General features: G+C 36.1%; 1 protein-coding gene across 4 annotated transcripts in view; it reads right to left on the bottom strand.

Moving 5' to 3' along the window:
- The window catches only part of LOC112043699 (fasciclin-2), a 33344-nt gene extending 15559 nt beyond the window's left edge, over positions 1–17785 (bottom strand). For all 4 annotated transcript variants that reach the window (XM_024079336.2, XM_024079257.2, XM_024079503.2 and 1 more), the window contains exon 1: positions 17565–17785. In XM_024079336.2, the coding sequence (XP_023935104.2) occupies positions 17565–17610 (46 nt within the window). In that variant the 5' untranslated portion in view covers positions 17611–17785. The remainder of the gene's footprint in view (positions 1–17564) is intronic.
- Positions 17786–22648: the final 4863 nt, after the last annotated feature.

Here is a 22648-nt window from a genome sequence, read left to right as displayed (position 1 = left end):
GCCTAATATATGACATTTGCCTTTGATTCACCTCAATTTTATCAGTTATGTGCATACTAACAAATTAAATATCACGTGTTTCAAACGGTTAAAGAAAAACATCGTGAGGAAATCCTTGCCTGAAAATTTTCTTAATTATCTACGTATGTGAAGTATATTATAGTGTTTTTCAGATAGCATTGGTAAGGTGACAGTTCGTTTGACTCTTGAAAATTTGCCGCGATTCACGATAATAGTACACCCTTAACTACAATCTCGCCTGAGTGATGCTGCAATCTTAGATGGAAGATTGCAGTGGATCAATCGTACCGGAACGCTAAATCGGCTCGGCGCTACCTTTTTGTCTGTAGGGTGGTATCTCGTCACGGACGAAGCCTCCCACCAGCAAAAAGCTGGCAACGTGGTGGACTATTAGTCTAACCCACATTCTGAGTGAAGACTCGTGCTCAACAGTGAGCTGATTATGGGTTTTTAATGATGATGATCATGATCATGAAATGAATAAAAAACTAGTACAGTGTACAATAAGAAAATTATTCTAAATCTTATCTATACTAATATTATAGAGCTGAAGAGTTTGTTTGTTTGATTGAACGCGTAATCTCAGGAACTACTGGTCCGATTTGAAAAATTCTTTCAGTGTTAGATAGCCCATTTATCGAGAAAGGCTATAGGCTATATATTATCCCCGTATTTCTACTGGAACGGGAACCACGCGGGTAAAACCGCGCGGCGTCAGCTAATTAGAGATAATTTTAAATGTTAAGAAGGAATAACAATAAAAAGCAATTTTTTATTGGATTTTTGCTATTTTACTTATTCTTCTTTTGCTTCTCTATAAGATGTTGTCCGAAGCTTATAGAGAAGAGCAAAAGAAAAATAAGCAGAATAGCAAAATATACGTTGAAAATAAATGTACAACGGTCTTACTGCTATGTATATATGTCGTGTAGAACCCGAAAGGAGTGTGGATTTCATCCTACTCTTAACAAGTTAGCCCGCTTCCATCTTAGATTGCATCATCACTTACCATCAGGTGAGATTGTAGTCAAGGGCAAACTTGTAGATAATAAAAAAAAATGTAATACAGAAGTAAATAAAAAAATATTTTTTCGGATTACATAATGATTTATTTATTTTGCTATCATCCGCGAAAAGTCGACGAACCCATGCGACAACGTCACCCAGGTCCAACAAAATACTCTCTACGTACGTTTCACCCCGAAACCGGAGCATCCTCAGGAGATGTTGACTCTACAACGTGCAATTGCAAAGTACGTTTAAGTAAAGTAAAATTATATATATTAGGTTTATCCGTATAGTTCACTATACGGATAAACCTCTTGAATCACTCTTAGTACCTATTGATGAATCTATTGAAACAACATTAAAATCCGTAACATCTAAGCGTACAGACAACGGAAAGTGAATTTGTTTGATGTTTATGGCGATGATAGATAGGTACCTACGCTATAACGGTCCGAATACAAACTTTTATTACAACTAGATCTGTTTAAGGCATCTGCTAAACAATACATTCCTAAACATTACTGTAAGCCATCAATCTTGAAACTTGATCATTCGATAAATTAGCTTATACATCAATACGATGTTAGAAGTCGATATTGCGATCTTACCAACTTTTGCAGAACTTCAATAAGATTTGGACAAACTCCACTCAATCTTTTTCTTGCTATTCGATATTATGATAAGAAATAATCTCGACAGGCTGGTGTGGCATATTGATGGTTATAACTCCGAAAAAATATTGGATAGAAGCAGGCGTTACTTTGCGAAAGTTCATCATGATTATATAATGATTTATTTATTTTGCTATCATCCGCGAAAAGTCGACGAACCCATGCGACAACGTCACCCAGGTCCGACAAAATACTCTCTACGTACGTTTCACCCCGAAACCGGAGCATCCTCAGGAGATGTTGACTCTACAACGTGCACTTTTACTTTATTTAAACGTACTTTGCAATTGTACGTATATATATATATATATAATATATAGTACCGTTACCGTATATATACTTTGTTATATTATACTTTGTTTCCACATGCTATAATTTACAATGTATTTAGAGTGATCGATATTATGGTATTGTAGTCGATAGTTCTAAGAACAACACTATTGTATTGATACTTGGAAAGCGTTACAGCTTGTAAATAATTCAAATAATGAAGAAGTAAACTTCCGTTATTAGCTTTGTTATGACGTAATACACATTTTGGTATATGAAAGCAACTTAGTGCTAGACAAATTCTACATTTTCCGTATAAGCTCCTTAAACTGAAATATTTGACTTCAACATTATCAGCCTAATTTAACGATCCACTACGTTATAGGAGAGGGGTTATGGTGCTTTGACCCACCACGCTGTTCCAATGCGGGTTGGCGGGTATCTTTGTTATGAGCTTTTCGGTAATTATTACAGAAAATAGGAAGCGATACACACAAAATCACGGTTATTATTAAGTATATGATACGTATAACTTTGCCTAAAATTATCGGTCTAGTTTTCTTTATATCGAACTGAAAAAAGTTATCAAAACTGAATAAGCACAGAAAGTTTGCTACTTAAATATTATGAGCAGATACTCGTAGCTACCTACCTAGGTAAATAAACTGCAAATAAGAATGAACAATTTTCAAAATAAAAGAAAAGTGTTAATGAAATGCTTTTCAGTTGATAGCCATCTTTGATCTTTGCAAACAACAATGTGTAAACAGAAAAGTGGCATACAACGTCTGGTCAAATAAATGTTACAAAGGCATACCTAATCAAAGAAAAGAAAATAAAGCTACATGACGAACTATTGCTGGTAATGTAACATGAAACAACACGAAACCTGGTATAATAAATTACCTTCCGTTATTCACAAGTTAAATTGCAACATGCTATCGTTTCAATTAAAAAAAAACTATTAAAAAAAAGAAACGAGAGACAATAATTAATATCTTAGCAATCCATGGATTCACCGCGTGAGTGCCGACTGGCGGGTCCATCGCGTGGTAGAGAGAAAAACTGCAGGACTTGTGACCAATGAGCGTAGGGTTAAGAAATTCCTTGACAAATGATTGGCAATCCCCTTTTCCACTCGTGTTGTTATGGCACTCACAAACAACGTGGGCTTCTATTAGTAAAGGAATTTTCAAAAACGGTTTTTTTTTTTTTTTTTTTTTTTTATTCTTTACAAGTTAGCCCTTGACTACAATCTCACCTGATGGTAAGTGATGATGCAGTCTAAGATGGAAACGGGCTAACTTGTTAGGAGGAGGATGAAAATCCACACCCCTTTCGGTTTCTACACAGCATCGTACCGGAACGCTAAATCGCTTGGCGGTACGTCTTTGCCGGTAGGGTGGTAACTAGCCACGGCCGAAGCCTCCCACCAGCCAGACCTGGACAAATTAAGAAAATCTCAATCTGCCCAGCCGGGGATCGAACCCAGGACCTCCGTCTTGTAAATCCACCGCGCATACCACTGCGCCACGGAGGCCGTCAAAGGCGGTTTAGTATATCTCTGGTGTAAACTCTGGATATACTGAACCGACTTTATCTCTTCACAATATATACTATTTGAATTGCAACATGCTATCGTTACAATTAAAAAAAAACTATAAAGAAAATATGATACGATAGAGAGACACAAATATCTATATAATCCATGGATTGACAGAGCGGGTGCCTGGTCCATCGCGTGGCAGAGAGAAAAACTCCAGGACTTGTGACCAATGGACGTAGGGTTAAGGAATTCCTTGACAATCGATTGGCATTCACAAACAACGTAGGTTTTTACTATAGAAATTGTCAAAATAGGTTCAGTATATCTTTGGTGTAAACTCTGGATATACTGAACCGACTTTATCTCTTTATAATACAAATATAGATTATAATATCTATACTAAAGATTATAATATTATAAATGCGAAAGTCAGTCTGTCTGTCTTTGTCTGTTACCTTTTTACGGCTACACGGCTGAACCGATCAAGATGTATTTTGGTGTAATGGTAAGTGGGACCTTGGAGTAAAACATAATCCTAAAATAAAAATAAAAGGGGACGAAAGAGGGGTTGAAAGTTTGCATGGAAAGTCCTTCATTTATAGAGTAACATTTTTAAAAATTTGTTCATAAATCATAAAAGGATTTTTAAAACTCAACCTTTAACAAGGTGAAATAAGGGTTGAATGTTTACACTGATTCCCACGCGGACGAAGTCGCAGGCGTTCGCTAGTAGCATATTTACCATAATATATACTTAGAGGTATCTTTGAATATGAATTTTTGATAGTATGAAATCTTCCAAATCATAATTGCATTCATATCACTGCTGTATCAAAAGTAAACTAAGTAGTAAAACATAAAATTTCCCATGGGTTTCGTATTTATATTTAAAAAAAAAACTACTAAAACAGTTTCACTTTAGCAGTTGTTCATGAAACAATTTTGTATGCTGCTAGGGCGACAATGGCCAATAAACCAGTATTCTAGGCACATAACAAAATTCTTGTTAGTATACCTAGAGGGAGTGATTTACAAAGAGAAGTGGAACACTTTTTAAAGTTAGAACTACATTAGTATCTCTAACATTGAACATGTAGATTGGAAATGAATACTCGAGTACCTAACACTCGCTTGAGTATTGCTTTTTGTGCTTATCTGCAAACCTGCATTGTTGTTGCCTAAATGTTTGTTTCTTAAAAATATCCTACCGCTTTATTTACCTTTATTTATAGCCCGCGTGGAATTTAGTTTTTCACAAATCCCTCGGGAACCTCCGGGATGAAAAGTAGCCTATGTGTTATTCTAGACTATAATCTATCTCTTCTTCAAATTCCAGGTGATTCGGTTCAGTAGCCGAGCCGTGAAAGAGTAACAAACATCCATACCATCAAAATCACCAAATTTTCGCAAATCCTGGGTATCCATGGTAAACATCCAAACAAACATCCAAATCCCGGAAAAATACATGGTTCCCGAGAGATTTGTGAAAAACGAGCTAATGATGGTATTCACAGTTAAATTAGTACTTAACATACACATTACCTACTCTTAGTTACAATATCTGTAAACTATGTAGTTAACGACTACGTTTTCTTGGTTTTTCATGGTTACTTTATCTGATCATGATCGTAAAACTGTTTTACATTACATTATCGGCAAGATGTTACTTTGACCATCTGTTATAGTTACTAGAACTAAGATTAATTACAGGGTATAAATTTAATTAGGTATAGATTTGCCAAAATAATAATCATCAACAATATTTAGGTATTATTCTATTTAACTTTAGTTGTTACTAAAGGAAAAAATGACAATTAGCAACCTTTGTTCGCCTCAGTTGCGTACCTAATCTTTGGTACATAAAGAAAAATCGTAGGGATTGTTTCCAAAACATATGTATCACGAAACTAACTTAGAATCATAGTTGTATCAACAAAATGTCATGAAACTCAAATTAAAAGTATTAAAACGCAAAATGGGCAACGTAGGTATATTAGTAAGTAAGATACTCCACATTTACGACATCAGCATGCAAAATGTGACGCAAAAGCTGATGATATCACGTACAGACTCGTCCCTTAATAGTACTTATCACATTGTTTGGGTCTGCTCGTCGTAATTCTATGGAATATCAGGAAGTTGCATTGTTAAAACTTTTATAAATGCGGAAGTAGCGTGGGTTTTATGACCTCAAGTGTCATTAAACTTGACTCACGACACCATGCGGTCAAGTAGATTAGACAGATTATACGGTAACATTACCCGAATGCAAGATGCAAATAATCATGATTTAATATTATGAGATCACGGCTTAAATCACACCAATGATGTAAGGATTATAACGTCTGTTTAAAAATGAAGTATGACGGTTTTTATGGCCATTAATCTTGTTTACGACAGATTTACGACCTCTTTCTTAGGTTTTTTTTTCATGACAAGCTAGCAAACGCCTGTGCCACTACCCTCGTGAGATACCTATGGGTTTTTTTATTTACCGAAATAAGTAAACTACAGAGTGTTCGAAGGTTTACAATAATATTACAATCCTTATCATTATTATCAGCCGATGGACGTCCAAAGCTGGATATAGGCCTCCGGCATGGACTTCGAAACACAACAGTCTCGAGCCACCAACATCCAGCGGCTCCCTGCGACACGCTTGATGTCCTCAGTCCACCTAGTTGGCGGTCGACAAACACTGCGTTTGCCGTTGCGGGGTTGCCATTCCAGCACCTTGGGACCCCAACGTCCCAAGGCCTGCCTATTGCCACTTCAGCTTCGCGACTCGCTGAGCTATGTCAGTGACTTTGGTTCGTCTGGGGATCTCGTCATTTCTAATTCGATCACACAGAGAAACACCAAGCATAGCTCGCTCCATCGCCCGTCGTGTGACTATGAGCCTTCTAATAAGGCCCATAGTTAGCGACCAAGTCTCGGATCCGTAGGTCATCACTGGCAAGACGCACTGTTCAAACTAATGTAACCACGAAAATCTGATAAACCAAATTTGAAAAAACATCGGGAAAGCAGATAAAGTAGTGAAAGATCGCTGAATGAATAAAATGGATTTAGGTGTTCTTTTAAGGCGTAGTTTTTATTGCTTATGGAATAGCATAAAATGTATAACACAACTGTTTAGTGGTTTAACTAATCTAATAAAGTGGTCTTTTAAATAATAAAAACTCATGTCGGGAATTAAACTTGTTTCTGTCACACTACAAGCTTAGCAAATGGTACACAAGGCCGTTTTCATTTGGAGGAATTTGTTTTCGTAAAAGCCGTTGTCAAGATTGAGCGATTAGGTTGAAGGCAGAGAAATATTTTATTGAAGGAATAATACATCAATAAAGCACTTTCAAGCTGTACAAAAGTAACTGTTACTTCAGATAAAGTATTTACAGTTTGGTAGCTTTCAATCGCAAAATAATTTGTAACTAGATAGAGAGAAACCTTGTTAAAACGAAGGCGAATATAAGAATTTTTTATAATTTTTTTTTATTCCTTTCGGCCACGGGTCTGGCTTGTGGGAAGCTTCGGCCGTGGCTAGTTACCACCCTACTGGCAAAGACGTACCGCCAAGCGATTTAGTATACCCGTACAATGCCCGCTTTTATCTTAGACTGCGTCATCACTTAACATCAGCAGGGTTATTATCAGCAGACTTATTACTTGATTGGTACACCGAGTTACTTAATAACCCTGCAGGTGAGATCGCAGTCAAGGGCTAACTTGTCATTAAATAAAAAAAATCTTTATTCTCTTTACTTATGATAATAACTATAAGCTTTTATTATATAAACAAAACATTACTAAAAACTAGCAACATAGCCGTAATAACCCTCCCTTTTCGATAACATCCAAATAAGGTTCTATGTGAGTTTCCGATAGTAAAAGCATTGATAGTTGTACAATTTACTGTTATTTCTCCCAAGTGGAGATATTAACATTTCGATACATCCAGTAAACACCACCCCTGCAGATAGGTATTGTTTTTATCGTATAAAAATTGCTTATTTAATAACGTTGGGACTTCGAGTTCGATAAAAAAGTGGTATAAAAATAATGACAGATATTTAAAAATGCGAATCACATTGTTTGTAAAATTATTTAACTGATTTCTGTAAATTGTTTATTTATTGTTCATACAACAATCCGATATGATCATCATTAACAGACGATGGACGTCCACTGCTGGACAATACCTCTTGCATGGACTTCCAAACAAAACTGTCTCGAGCTGTGAGCATCCAGAAGTTCACTCCCCGCTTGATATTCTCAGTCCACCTAGTGAGGGTAGACCGACAACTACGCTTTGCTTTGTTTTGTGACCGACATGCAGGGTCGCACCTTGGGACCCCAACGTCCATCGGCTCTTTGAACTGTGTGGCCTGCTCATTGCCACTTCAGCTTCGCGACTCGCTGAGCTATGTCAGTGACTTTAGTTCTTCTGCGGATCTCCTAATTTCCGATTCGATGACGCAGAGAAACAACAAGCATAGCTCGCTCCATCACCCGCTGAGGGACTTTGGGCCTTTTTATGAAGGCCTCAGTTAGCAACTGGTCTAAGGTCTAGGTCTAAGGTCTCGGATCCGTAAGTCAACACTGGCAACACGCACTCGTATAATAAGTAACCTAATGGGTATTTAAATGTAAGTTAAGTCATTTAGTTTTTACATAGAATATCTCAGCTATTTAAAAGACAAAGGACTAATAATTTAAGTTAAGCTTTTATAATGTTTTTTATAGTTATAGTCTAAATGTATAAAGGTCAGAGAATTAAGGCTTTTATTATTATTTTTTATCTGTAAATAATGTTTATTCATCGATATAAGTTAAGTCTCTGTAAGTAAACGTAGAGTTCCCAATCCTATAGGGTTTACCTAATTACTACTACTCATACAATGCTATACATATACTCAGAGGCGCAATTATCCGCCCACTTTAATATACTCGCGTCATATTAAAGTGGGCGGATAATTGTGCCTATGAGTATATTTGTATAGGAATTTTTGGTGGTACAAAGTTCACCAGGTCAGCCAGTATCATAATGAAAATATGACAATGCTCTATAAAAATATGACAGTATAAAGCTAATCGGCGTCCATCTAAATGGAACAGGAATAGCAAACGCGTCACTGCAGACACTGAATTGAATGTTCACAAAACAAGCGGAGTGTACACCTAATTAATAGCGCTGTGTGTTGACTAAAACCAACAATGGATGCAGACATTGCCTAATAACCGCTCGAACCCTCCGCCCACCTACCTCCTACTTTAGTCTGTCGTTCCACTAATATTTTATATAACCGATTTCGAAAGAAGAGGTTCTGTATTGTTCTTTACTATAAAATGTCAACGACTTTTTATACTATAGACATGTTACATGCCTACAAAATCACCGCAAAGAGTGATCCGAATTTATCGACTCCATTGAGTACACACTCGCACAATTTTGTGTATACTTACACTATATATTTATGTATATATGTCATCGTTAAATTGTAAAATACGTCAGTTTATAATCTCACTCGCGATATTGTAATCTGTCGATGTATTGTGAACTGTACATACTGATTACAATTTAACGTGTTATTTTTTCGTATATCGAAGTGAAACAGTTAGATTGCAATCTTAAAATGTCAACTGTCCGAACTTGCCCCTGATTGGTCGGCCTTACAGCAGACCCTTCTGTCAAATATATAGTTTTTACACTTACTGAACACACAACTCAACACTGTATACAATATTTAGGTATTATTTGTTTAAATAACTTTCGTTGTTTACTATGCGACTCAATGAAATTAAGACAATTAGCCACATTTATGCGCCTCACTTTTGAGGCGTTAGTGACATATCTCTATTATTAAATCGTTGATTTTAGAAATTATATTTTATTTGATTGGGTTTCCGTTATTTTTTTTGCAGGGAAAGTAACTTTAATGTGTATGCTTTTTTAATTTATCTCCTTCCAAACTTGCATTACGTGTCTATATGCGAGTTATCATCACAGTAAAATTTCAAAATTAAAAAAGGTTTGCTCCGCGAAACAATCACCGGTAAAAATAAATTCATGCACTGAATAGAAATAAATATTATTGCGACAATTTACTCACACTATAATTATGATATTTATTAACTACCCGCTAATGATTGTTCATTTGTTTTTCTTCTCTTTTTGTTTATTAATTAATTTTTTTCTTAAATATTGTATTATGTAATAATAACCAGTGCACAGTAAAACTAACTGTGGTTTGTATTGCACTATGGTTAGGCTTATTTTAAATAAGTTTTTTGTAGAATAATAAATAAATAACGAAAAACTACATCTGTACATTGAATAAAAGTGTCGAAAACTGAATGGGGAGATAATAAATTAGTGCTCCTCTTGTAATAAATTCGGAAAATTACTGTTTGAAACTATTGAACTGCTCTCACTGCTCTAAGGGTTAATTTAATATATTGAACATAGTGAAAATAAAAAAATCGCATCTGGCTAATCGCGTAGTCGTTAAATAACATGGCTTCACTATATTAAACCGTTTAGCGGTAGCTCGTAAAATCTTGGTGGAAAGATAACCTAATACGGCCGTAATTAAGGGATATAATATCGGGGTTAAATTGCTCGCCATGATTTTAGACATTGTATAATATCGCTGGTATTTGACAAACAAACACTGTACAAGTGGAACAGTCAAAGAATATACCACAGAACAGACAACCCTAAAAGCTAACGCTTTTGAATATACCTACACATCACCATCGTGTCAGCTGATGGACGTCCACTGCAGGAAACACTATCAATCAGTTTAAATGAATCACTACAGGCAAGTGACTTATTTTTCACATAAGCGAGAGGTTTGGAACTTAAACCCACCACACTACATTTATGCGAGTTGGCGGTCTTACAGTGGTACTTGGATATATACTTTTTTTAGTTTGTGTAAAAAAGTGTATTAGATGCTAATGATGATTAATGAGTGTCAATACGACAACTTAGGTATAAATAGTGCTCGCCACGGATCTTTATGTTAGTGAAGTTAGCTGCGGTATGAGTATAGATAAGCGGTCGCGTCGATTGTACCGTTATTGATTCATTGCGCAGTCATTTGTTGCTAACTTCACAAACGCAATATCTCGTGGCGGGCACTATATAATATAGTAAGTTTCATGTAAGTAAAAACTAAAAAATATCAAAGGAGATCATAACACAATAATGTGCTTCAGTCAATGCAAAAAATTACATCGTACTTATGAGCAATCTAGCAAACAGGGCGGCAGGTTTGACGGCCTCCGTGGCGCAGTGGTATGCGCGGTGGATTTACATGGCGGAGGGCCTGGGTTCGATCCCCGGCTGGGCAGATTGAGATTTTCTTCATCGGTCCAGGTCTGGCTGGTGGGAGGCTTCGGCCGTGGCTAGTTACCACCCTACCGGCAAAGACGTACCGCCAAGCGATTTAGCGTTCCGGTACGATGCCGTGTAGAAACCGAAAGGGGTGTGGATTTTCATCCTCCTCCTAACAAGTTAGCCCGCTTCCATCTTAGACTGCATCATCACTTACCATCAGGTGAGATTGTAGTCATGGGCTAACTTGTAAAGAATAAAAAAAAAAAGGTTGGGCAAAATGCCATTGGCCCAGGGTCCGAAAGGATCCCTGCCCTAGAAGTTAATTGTTAGCTCAGATATTAACAAACGTTAAAAAAGTTTGCTTTAGGTTTTGCCCTTCCAATATATTCGCCACGAGCCTCAGATAGAATAGGTACACTACAGGTAGATGTTATGACAATAATTTGACTTGTAACAATGATCGGAAATTATTCGCCGTAAATACAGACTGTAGGTATAAAGAAGAGCAGTCAAGCGCTATACAACAATATAAATTGATCTCAAATTACAATAATTTATATCCATGGTCGACTGTATCGAGATTCCCTCGACCGTTGGAGTAATAACTAGCTATATAACAACTCGATATATGCGATATAGATAAAGTAAACGTTGGAAATGTTTGTTAACAATGAAACACTCATATTGCAAGGTATTTCATATACTAATTCTTATTAAATAACTAGCAGCCGCCCGCGACCTTGTCCGCCCTTAGACCTCTTTAATCTAGCCCTTGCAGTATTATCGCCGTAAACATGGAGTAAGTTCTTCCGTTTTCCCAACATTTCCCTTCACTGCTCTGCTCCTATTCATTGTAGCGTGATGAAAAGTATACTTTATCCTGCCCAGGAGTATGAAGAATAGTACCAAGTTTCGTTAAAATCCGTTGAGTAGTTTTTGTTTCTATAATGAACATACAGAAAGACACACAGAAAGACAGACAGGCAAAAATTTTACTAATTGAATTTTGGGCATCAGTATCGATCGCTAATCACCCCCTGATAATTATTTTGGAAATATAGTTCATGTACAGAATTGACCTCTCTACAGATTTATTAGTATAGATTATTTGTCACGTCCTGATAGCTTGGTGATGGGCTGAAATGTATTATTTCACCAATGTCAAGGACCGAATGGTTAAAAAATGTCAAATACAGTTAAAATGCTAAGCTTATTTGTTAAGTCGCGCTACAGACCTTCAGTTTTAACTACGTTGTTTAACTTTAAAAAAGTATCACGAAACGAGGCCTGGGTTCGAGTAATCAAGTTCTGGGTCGGGATATGAAATAGCATATTCTGTTATCTCTACAAGGTGTAGAGACGACAATAGTACATCGAACCCAAAACCTATCGGGTCTGAATCCGACTACTATATCTTCTAAGATAATTCGATCTTCAAAGTTTGGGTTTTTTATAGTTAAAGTTTGTCTGTAATGGTTTTAAAATAACAGAAGGGCTGGCTCATTTTTCAGACAAATGATCAGCCTGGCTGTCTAACGCAGAAATGCAGCCAAGTTAAAGTTAATATTCTTGCCACCATTATTCACGTGGGCATGATTTGTATAAATAGTATAAGTTAGCTTAATATTCCCATTGTGTTATTTCTCAATAAAAAAATAAACATTGATAGGAGATTGAGGAGGAGGAGATTTGACGGCCTACGTGGCGCAGTGGTATGCGCAGTGGACTTTCAAGACCGAGGTCCTGGGTTCGATCCCCGGCTGGACCGATTGAGGTTTTCTTAATTGGTCCAGGTCTGGTTGGTGGGAGGCTTTTGGCCGACAAAGACGTACCGCCAAGCGATTTAGCATTACGGTACAACGTCGTGTAGAAACCAAAAGGGTGTGGATTTCATCCTCCTCCTAACAAGTTAGCCCGCTTCCATCTTAGATTGCATCATCACTTACCATAAGGTGAGATTGTTGTCAAGGGCTAACTTGTAAAGAACAAAAAAAATTCAAAATATTAAATAGTGATTAATTTATTATCACCTTCTGTCACGGGAGTTTTAATCTCTTAAAAGAAGATTCTGTAATTATTTGTTACCGATTAAGGTTACCGAAATAAACTTTTTTTTTATCGTAGTCTGAAAGATCTTGGCGGATAATTCATTACGGATATGGAGTTGCATATTGCATGTGAATAACCTACCAATCTGAATCAATATAAGAGCAGCCATTGCAAGTAATATTATTAATTCATCAGCGGGCTTCAATTGAAATGGCTTCCAGATTCCAATTTACAATGCCACGTGATTAACGCGTCGATTTCAATTACTTACTTTTATTTTTAAATTATATATTTTTATGCTCTTAACCCGAGGAAAAAAGTAAGTACCTTGAGTTCAACATTTTTAAAAAGCCAATATTAATTTAAAATCGATATCGAGACTTCTTTTTTTCTCGATAATTAGTTCCTAGAACATTATTTTTACTACTAAATGGAGGAAAAGGGGATAAACTAGAAAATGAAGGAATAAGGAAGGAAAGGAAAGGGATAAACTAGAAAATTAAGGAAATTTTCATCCAAAACTAAGGTGGTATAATAAAAATAAGGTAATGCACAGATATCTACGATACGATAACTTGAAAATTTGAAAATCCCCAGACAACCATATTTTTTGTTACAGATTAACCAGAACAGCGTCTTTTATGTCCATTTTTTTTCTACGAAATCGGTTCAGTCATAGCCTAATATGAGTAACAAACACATTTACACACATAATTTTTCGTCTTCATAATGTTAGTGTTAAGTGTTTTTCTTGTTTTCTTCGTTTTTTTTTAATAAATTGGCTATTAATCTCGTGAAAAAAAATTGGATATTCTTAATAAAACAAGCAATAAAATTGATACAAAGCATTTGTTCAGTCCATATCCTCGACATCAAAGGAGGTAGGTATAACAAAATGATGGACCAACAAACCTCCTGGAAACATCCAGAATGCATCTGCATGCTTTTCTAAGTTCAAAAGTGTAAAGAGAATGCGGTGCTCTAATTATGCACACTCAATACTAAACAGCGCCTGGTCTACTAGCTGAGTAACTCTTCAAAGTAAGTATATTGTATCATGATTCCTATTCAGTATTGCGGTAGTTAGTAGTTATTTTTTATTCCTCCCGCGTCACAGTCTACTAGATTTCAAACCATTATATTAGTAAATCTACAATCTGGCAATGACACACATTCGAAGCGTAGACCAGATTCAAAATAAATTATCCTTGAAAATTGTCGTACAGACATACTCGTATAATGAATTTTAATTACAGTTGGTGTACTATGAAATGCTAAGAAAAACCGAATTCTAATCACACTAATATTATAAAGGCGAAAGTTTGCGTGTAAGTGCGTGTGTGTAAGTTTGTATGTTTGTTTCTCCTTTACGCTGCGGCTACTGAAGTGATTTGGCTGAAATTTGGAATGGAAATAGATTTTACTCTAGATTAACACATATCCTACTTTTCATCTCTGAAAAATCCACGGTTCCCGCGGGATTAGGGAAAAACTGAATTCCACGCGGATGAAGTCACGTGCGTTCGCTAGTTTATTAAATATTGCTTAGATCTGAATTACTTAATATGTTTTCTACTAGTACTTAACATGTTTTCTGTGCCTTGGAGTAGTTCTATGGTTCCTGACACATTTGTACAAACAAAATTTTACACGAGCGAAGTCACAAGCGTCCGCTAGTAGTTAATAATTTAGTACTTAAGTTAAAAAATATATTGCGAATAGGTTGCCTGAAAAAAAATCTGATCATCCATTCCATCTTAGACTGCATCATCACTTACCATCAGGTGAGATTGTAGTCAAGGGCTAACTTGTAAAGAATAAAAAAAAAAAATCAAACTATTATTAACTACACTAATAGTAGTCATGGCAAGACCCATTAAAAAAAGTTGAAACTTTATCAGATCATGATTATAAAATCACGAAAGTCTGATTATCACAGGCTAACATAGTAATTCAATGGGTACTATATACTGCCATATTTACTTCCTCCTTATTTATTGCCACTATTTACTTCCTCTAAGTATTATTTTTGTTATTAAATTTTAATTAGAAATTACCTAACCTATGTCCTTTATCATAACATCCCGTCTTAATACCCAACGTTAAAAAATAACAGAGAGTAATTTTCAGTATATCCATTACCTTCTATAACTTCAAAAACTCTATGTAGTATCGGTAGAAATGTAATATTTCCTCTATGTATTATTTTCGTTATTAAATTTTAATTAGAAATTACCTAATCTATGTCCTTTATCATAACATCCCGTCATATTACCCAACGTTAAAAAATAACAGAGAGTAATATTTGTATATCGATAGATTACCTTCTATAACTTCAAATACTCTATATAGTATTGGTAGAAATGAGTATTGTCCTGTAAACTTTACCAACCCAAATATTCATCCCAAGTAGGTACATTCATTAGTGCCACCACCATCATGACACCAATACCGCGCACATAATTTCAGGAATTGGTACCATTTGCTTTAACAAGCTCAACTAGCTTGTGGCCGAACGCATTAAATTGATGTGTATTGCGTTACTCTTTTTAATAACACCACACTGTATTATGAGTATGTATGTGTGTATTCAGGAAATAGAAGTATTGTATGGCGGAGGTATAATGGCCTTGAGAGTTGATCTTCGGTTGCCTATTGACATTGCTGTCTAGATTGTCGGTAAATATAGCGTATTTACGACATATGTAGTCGGTAGCGATGAAGGAAAAACATCGTGAGGAAACCTGCATACCAGAGAATTTTCTTAATTCTCTGCGTGTGTGAAGTCTGCCAATTCGTATTCGGCCAGCGTGGTGGACTATTGGCCTAATCCCTCTCATTCTGAGAGGAGACTCGAACTCAGCAGTGAGCCGAATATGGGTTGATAACGTTATAGCGTATTCGATAAATCGTTGGAGAAGTTATTTACATAACTATCTACCATCTCTGGCAAAATATTTCACACTAGCTGATGCCCGCGACTTCGTTCGCGAGAATTACAGTTTTTCAATAATCCCACGGATACCATGAATTTTCCGGAATTAAAAGTAGTAATATGATAACCATGTTTTTTTTAATCAAGATAAAAAGTAATCTGTTTGTTATCCAGGGTATAATCTATCTATATTTTAAATTTCAGCCAAACACATTTAGTAGTTTTTGCTTGATAGAGCAACAAAAATCTCAAAACAACAAAACAAAAATCAAAAATGCCATCATACATAAATCCTGTAGGGACCATAGACTTTTCCACAATAAAAAGAAGCCTATGTATCCAGCATACAATCTAAATCCTTCCATATAGTTTGTGTGTGTAAAAGTATTAAAAATTCATAAAATTTGAACAAACCCCACAGGAACCATGAATATCTCCGAAAAACAGTCCATGTTAATCGTACTTACAATCTTTTTTCATTCATATCGCAAATCGCGAAATGAAAAATCGCGAAAATCGCGAATCTCGCATATTTACAAACACGATAGGGTCTGTCTGATATGGCACGTCGATTCTCTTTCTACAAACGTTAACGCTTCAAAAATTAAAAGGAATACTCGGGAATAACATTCATTATTGACAGGTCACGTGGTGAAGTTGTCGATTGGATCTGATTTTCCCATACATTTTGTTAGTTTTCTAAGCGAAAGTGTTTGTAGAAAGAGAATCGACGTGCCACATAGCTACAGGCCCAGGTTTGTCTGTTTGTTTGTCTAGTGACTACCACTCGGACAGCAGAATCTGCTGAGTAAAGCAGATGAAGAACTCAATAGTTGCTCTTTTTGAATACATTATCATCAGTAACAACCCATATTCGGCTCACTGTTGGGCACGAGCCTCGTTTCAAAATGAGAGGAGTTAAGCCTTAGTCCATGACGCTGGCCAAATGCCGATTGGCAGATTTCACACCCGTAGAGAATTAAGGAAATTCTTAGGTTTACAGGTTTTCTAAACGATGTTTTTCCTTCACCGTTTGAAACACGCGATATTTAATTTTTTAAGATGCACATAACTGAAAAGTTAAAGGTGCGTGTCTCGGACTGGATTCGAACTTACGCCCTCCGAATCGAAGGCAGAGGACATATTCACTGAGCTATTACGAAGGGCCTCTTGTGGGCTTTTAAAATACGTTTATAATAAATTATGCAAATGCTGTTCTTGAGTTCAGCCTCACGTAGGTACTTAATACCTACCTACTAACAACTACTTATTGATTTTTATATTGTATAGTTTAACAAATTCCATAGGCAAAATAAAATCCACATATAAGTACCTACGTAAGTACTAAGTAACTAAGTTATTACGTGGATCATGTAATTATTATTACACTTTAAAACAGAATATAAATAAAAAATTCAATTAATAAAAATAAATTAATATGCCTGCGGACAAAGAACACTTTTAAATTAAAACGGAATTCCACTACGCGAAAACTGAAAACCAATTAGCACCGACGAAAACATATTGTAAACAAAACAAGTGTTTTAAAAAACGGAACGTCAAACGCAGATTCGATACTCTTTTCAAAATTTTTAAATACAGAATAACGTGGATGATTAAAAAGAATGGCTGCACGTTGCAATACCTTTGCATTTTCCCCCACAGGAAAGAATAGAGTTGAAAATGTAATTAAAAAGAAACGGAAATATGAAAACTCACCTGATAAAATAACACAAATTAACGCAACAAAAACTAATTTCTCCATAACAAAAATAAATTATTGACCTATTAAATATTGAGGACGAGTGTTAAAAATAATAGCAGCGAAAACAAAACACGACATAAAGTTTCCCGCGTTTGAAAATTTTAAATTTAGAATATGCGTTCCGAAACGCGCTCTAATTGATTAGTGCGGTTGTCTCCATGTATGCGGGCTACTAGGCATTAACCGACTGACGTTTGACTATTGCTTCAACGTTGCGTTCAGAAACGGGACACATTATAGTGGCGGAGCTGGTGGTTTATTTTAATGAGGTACTGTGACGTGAGCTTGGTTGGTGAATAAGTTTGTAATTAATTTGGTGGTTACACTTTCTAAATATATGTAGGTACACATCTAATAACTAAGTAATTTAATAAATGACTGTGTTTGTTACTACCAATTTTTAAAAAAATCGTTACTTTGATCAACGAAGTTCTTGTTTTAACTTCATCATCAACAAATAGATCGCCATCATCTGCTGTATTCTGCTGGACACAGGCCTATTTGAAAGAACTTCTAAACCAGACGATCCCGAGCCGCTTCCGACACTTTTATCACGACATCGTTTGTCTCAGCGACACACAATGTCGTCAATCCATCTAGCAGGGGGTCGGCCGACACTGGAATTTATTCTATACCTTCATTTCCATAACTGATTTTCTACTATTCAGTTGAAGAAATCTATTACATATATCGTTCAACCTTAAAAGTCTCAACAACCGTTATGCTTTGAATTTTTATCTGATGGTTCCTAATAATTATCGACCAGCTCTTGGTCTAAGCCAGGGTACGTATTATAGTAAACATCACGCTTATTTTTAGAGCCGCTTCAGTGGTCTTGTGCCGCAGAATGGAATGTCATTTTTAATGGCAAAAGGTTCCGAAACACTTACTTTATGGGGCTCTATGAGTTAAAATTCCATCTGAAAATAGATTTGTAACAATGGAAGTGCGTCGTATTACACATACAAAAGGAACGCTACGATATTCTTTTGCTAAGTTAACTCCGGAAAAGGACTTTTCCTTTGAAGAGTAATACTTACTCGTACATACCTAATATTATTTATTGATTTATTCTTGTATACTTAGTATCTAAATATCTCAGAGTAAAAACTTAAAGGTGACTCAGTGACATAGTGATCTATCAACGCACAGCCAAAACCACTGGATGGATCGGGTTGAAATTCGGCATGCAGGTAGATGTTATGACGTAGACAACCGCTAAGAAAGGATTTTGATCAATTCTACTCCCAATGATAAAATAGGGGTTCAAAGATTACACCGCTTTCCACGCGGACGAGGTCGCGGGCGCCCGCTAGTAGAAGAATAAGTCAATAAATAAAATTAATAATGATTAGACAAACTCCATTACTATACCTAAAATAATTAAAAAAAGGGTCTTGGAAGACAGGCGAATAACAAAGTGTAAGGGTTCGATTATTTCTTTTTGACCCCTGGAACCCTAAGTTTCATTAATCGTCATCATTATCACCTTGCCCATTTTTTCCTTCATAGCTTTGACTTAATCACTACTTCAGTGGTCACTTGGCTTAAAGTGGTAATTTCTGGTGATAACGATCGTGATAATGAGAAACCGGAGTTAGTATCACGCTGTAAGAATTTCCTTTCCTATGGGACGGCTTACCTTCATTTAAATTCAATCCTTCGCCACTGTTATTTACAACTCTACTACTAATTACATAAGGACCTGCCTCGCTGGAGGTTACTTTTCTGTCAAAGTATATGATTAACGATCTAATGTGATTATAAATACTGACTCTGTAGGATCGATGTTTGCTGTAGTATTTCGTAGTTCTCGTGTTAGTCGGTTAAATAGCTCCGTAAAAATACTTTTTTATGTAAATGAACGGTGTAAAAAACTGTCAACAACTTCTAGTTTAGTTTAGACCTAATCTAAGCTCGTTTTCCTCACAAAATTAGAGACAATTTTGTTTGTCAATTTGGAAGCGATACTAGTCTTTATGTAATTAGTCTGAGATTTACAATTTCTCGTCAAAAAAGAGCCCAGTATCCAAAGTCAGGCCCCAGATAAGAATAAACTTCGTTCCATTACTACATCGTCTAATCACTCAACAACCGAGGCAGTTAACACATGTTATTGATTTGTCGTTTTGAAGTGAATTGATTGAATTAATAAGCGCTTCTATCATTCTAATTGACTGACCGATAAGCAAGAAGGGTGAAGCGTCATCATAACTGTATATGCATACTAGGAGTATATAATACTCTTATATGTTCAGTTACTGTTACTGTTCAGTTTACGATCGCGAAGCTGAAGTGGCAATAGGCAGGGCATATACTTCGTAGAGCCGATGGACGTAGGGATCCCAAGGTGCTGGAATGGCGACCCCACACTAGAAAGTTTCGGTCAACCCCCACAAGGTGGACTGAAGACATCAAGCGGATTGCAGGTAGCCATTAAATGGTTTAGCGTTCAGGTACGATGTCTTTTAGAAACCGAATTAATCACTTACCATAAGGTGTAGTCAAGGGCTAACTCGTAAAAAATAAAAAAGAACCAGCTTGACTATCTCACAGGACATTATTCCATGTGACTCATTGGTCCAGTGATTAGCCTGTGTGGCTTCGGATCACGAGGTCCAGAGTTCGGAAATTTAGAGATTTTATTACTTCTCAGTTTTTTTTTGTTTTTTTTATTATTTACAAGTTAGTCCTTGACTACAATCTTACCTTATGGTAAGTGATGATGCAGTCTAAGATGGAAGCGGGCTAACTTGTTAGGAGGAGGATGAAAATCTACACCCCTTTTGGTTTCTACTTGACATCGTACCGGAACGCCTAATCGCTTGGCGGTACGTTTTTGTCAGTAACTAGCCACGACCGAAGTCTACCACCAGCCAGACCTGGACCAATTAAGAAAATCTCAATTGGCCCAGCCGGGGATCGAACCCAGGACCTCCGTTTTGTAAATCCACCGCGTATACCACTGCGCCACGGAGGCCAAGAAAATTTCAGCGAAATTCGACAGCTGTATGTATCTTGCAAAGCTTCGTAATGATTGTCAAAGAGTCAAAAATTATCTCACTCAGCCCTTCAACTCTCATTGGGGCAGTGTGGTGGTATTTTCCCTCTCCGTTTTTGAGGACCTGGCCATATTGGGCCCTATAAAATAGACTAATGATGATTTTGTTGTTTAATTTTTTTTAACTCTATTGTGTATTTTTAAACATTTTATTTAACTAGCCGAAGTCCCGGTTCTACCTGCGTAGTTCCCATTCCTGTTACAACTCGAGCATAAAATATAGCCTATGACACTCGCTAATAACGTTGCTCTCTAGTGGTAAAGGAATTCTTAAAATCGGTTCAATCAAACCCCTACAACATCACAAACTTTATCTGTTTTTTACTATAGAGTTTTTAAACAAGCGTACTTTTAATCACGTTTGCCACGTGTATAGTACAGACTTATATTATTTTATAAGAGTATCTATAGATAAGTCTACGTATTTTATGCTTCAATACGCTCGAATGAGCTACCGCCATCTAATGGAGCCAGTGTTGATTACCTTATAAGTTTATATTCATAATATAAAATTACACTATCTTAATTATAATTCAAATGCGGATTGGCAGACTTCACACACGCAGAGAATTAAGATAATTCTCTGGTATGCAGGTTTCCTCACGATGTTTTCCTTCACCGATTAAGACACGTGATATTTAATTTCTTAAAATGCACACAACTGAAAAGTTAGAGGTGCATGCCCCGGACCGGATTCGAACCCACACCCTCCGGAATCGGAGGCAGAGGTCATATCCACTGTACTATCACGGCTCTTAACAAATAAATGTCAACTACTTATTATAGTACTCGTAATAGATTTTTAAACTTTTAAAAAACAAATTATTAATCACTTGAACCACTTTGAAATCATTTTGGTTTGTAAACGAACCCACGTTTGACTACAATAATGTAATTATATTTAAAAAAATACTGTGTCAACAATAAGGTGCTTTTGTTGAAGTTTTTAGTAAACCCGTAAATAATAATTTGTGTCATATAAGTTTAAGTACACGATTGAAACTTCATGATATGAGGGTAGGTAAGGATTTTATAACCATACAATGATTGTTTTTTTCTTTTATACAATGAAATGCTTTGTTCAGTTAATGTGATGATATTTTTTAGAAAGTATACACCCTTTGGGGAATCTTTTTAGTATCTTGTTATGGAGGGCAATGAACAAGCTATGGTGCCCCCTCCACTTAAATAAATCTGTTCGCTCCTGTTTACTGAAAAGAAAAGCATTAATAACAGGGTAGGAACGTTTTAGGAAAGGGTGCTGGAAAAACTGCAACGTTGCTTAATCATTTGTTTGAATTATGAAATCTTAGGGTAATTGTTTGTATGTATTTGTCTTGATTAAACACAACCAAACTTATAATTGTGAAATTAGCATAATTGTCAGAAAATTATAGATACATGAACATCGTGATTTCAATACAATATCGGAGCTTATTTTTACTATTAAAATTTTTTTCGTAAATAGCGAATTAAGTGTGCTTCGCGCTCTAAGTCACATTATTATAATCGTTTACTCGTCATTTCATTATTAATAACATCAAAACAACACTCGACAAAAAGTGCCCACTCGGTTTAATCAGCTTAAGTCCAATTGCGCCGACAACGCAAATGGGTCGGAAAAGTAGATAATATGGCCAAGCCTTTAGGCAGGAAAACAATTTTCCACACAAGGGCTGCTCAAACCACGTTTTGCCCTCTAATTGTGGGTAAACGCCGTAAGCGACGACCTAACATATCTACAAATAACCACAAGTATATTTTGTGTTTACCTACCTATCGTTTTGGGAATGATGAACCAAATATATTAACGTGAGAGGTGATATAAAGTCCAATTTTAATTAAATACGATTACTCGTATATATATATATTTCACAAGACTCACACAAAAAATACAAATAATTTTAACAAAAAAAAGCGGGTTGAATTGAAAAGCTCTTCGTTTTTTTTTGAAGCCGGGTAAAACAAACTAATACA

The sequence above is a fragment of the Bicyclus anynana genome, chromosome 16, assembly GCF_947172395.1.
Source record: "Bicyclus anynana chromosome 16, ilBicAnyn1.1, whole genome shotgun sequence".
NCBI classification, from domain to species: domain Eukaryota; kingdom Metazoa; phylum Arthropoda; class Insecta; order Lepidoptera; family Nymphalidae; genus Bicyclus; species Bicyclus anynana.
The sequence above is the reverse complement of the archived record's forward strand: the minus strand, read 5'-3'. Positions and strand labels throughout refer to the sequence as shown.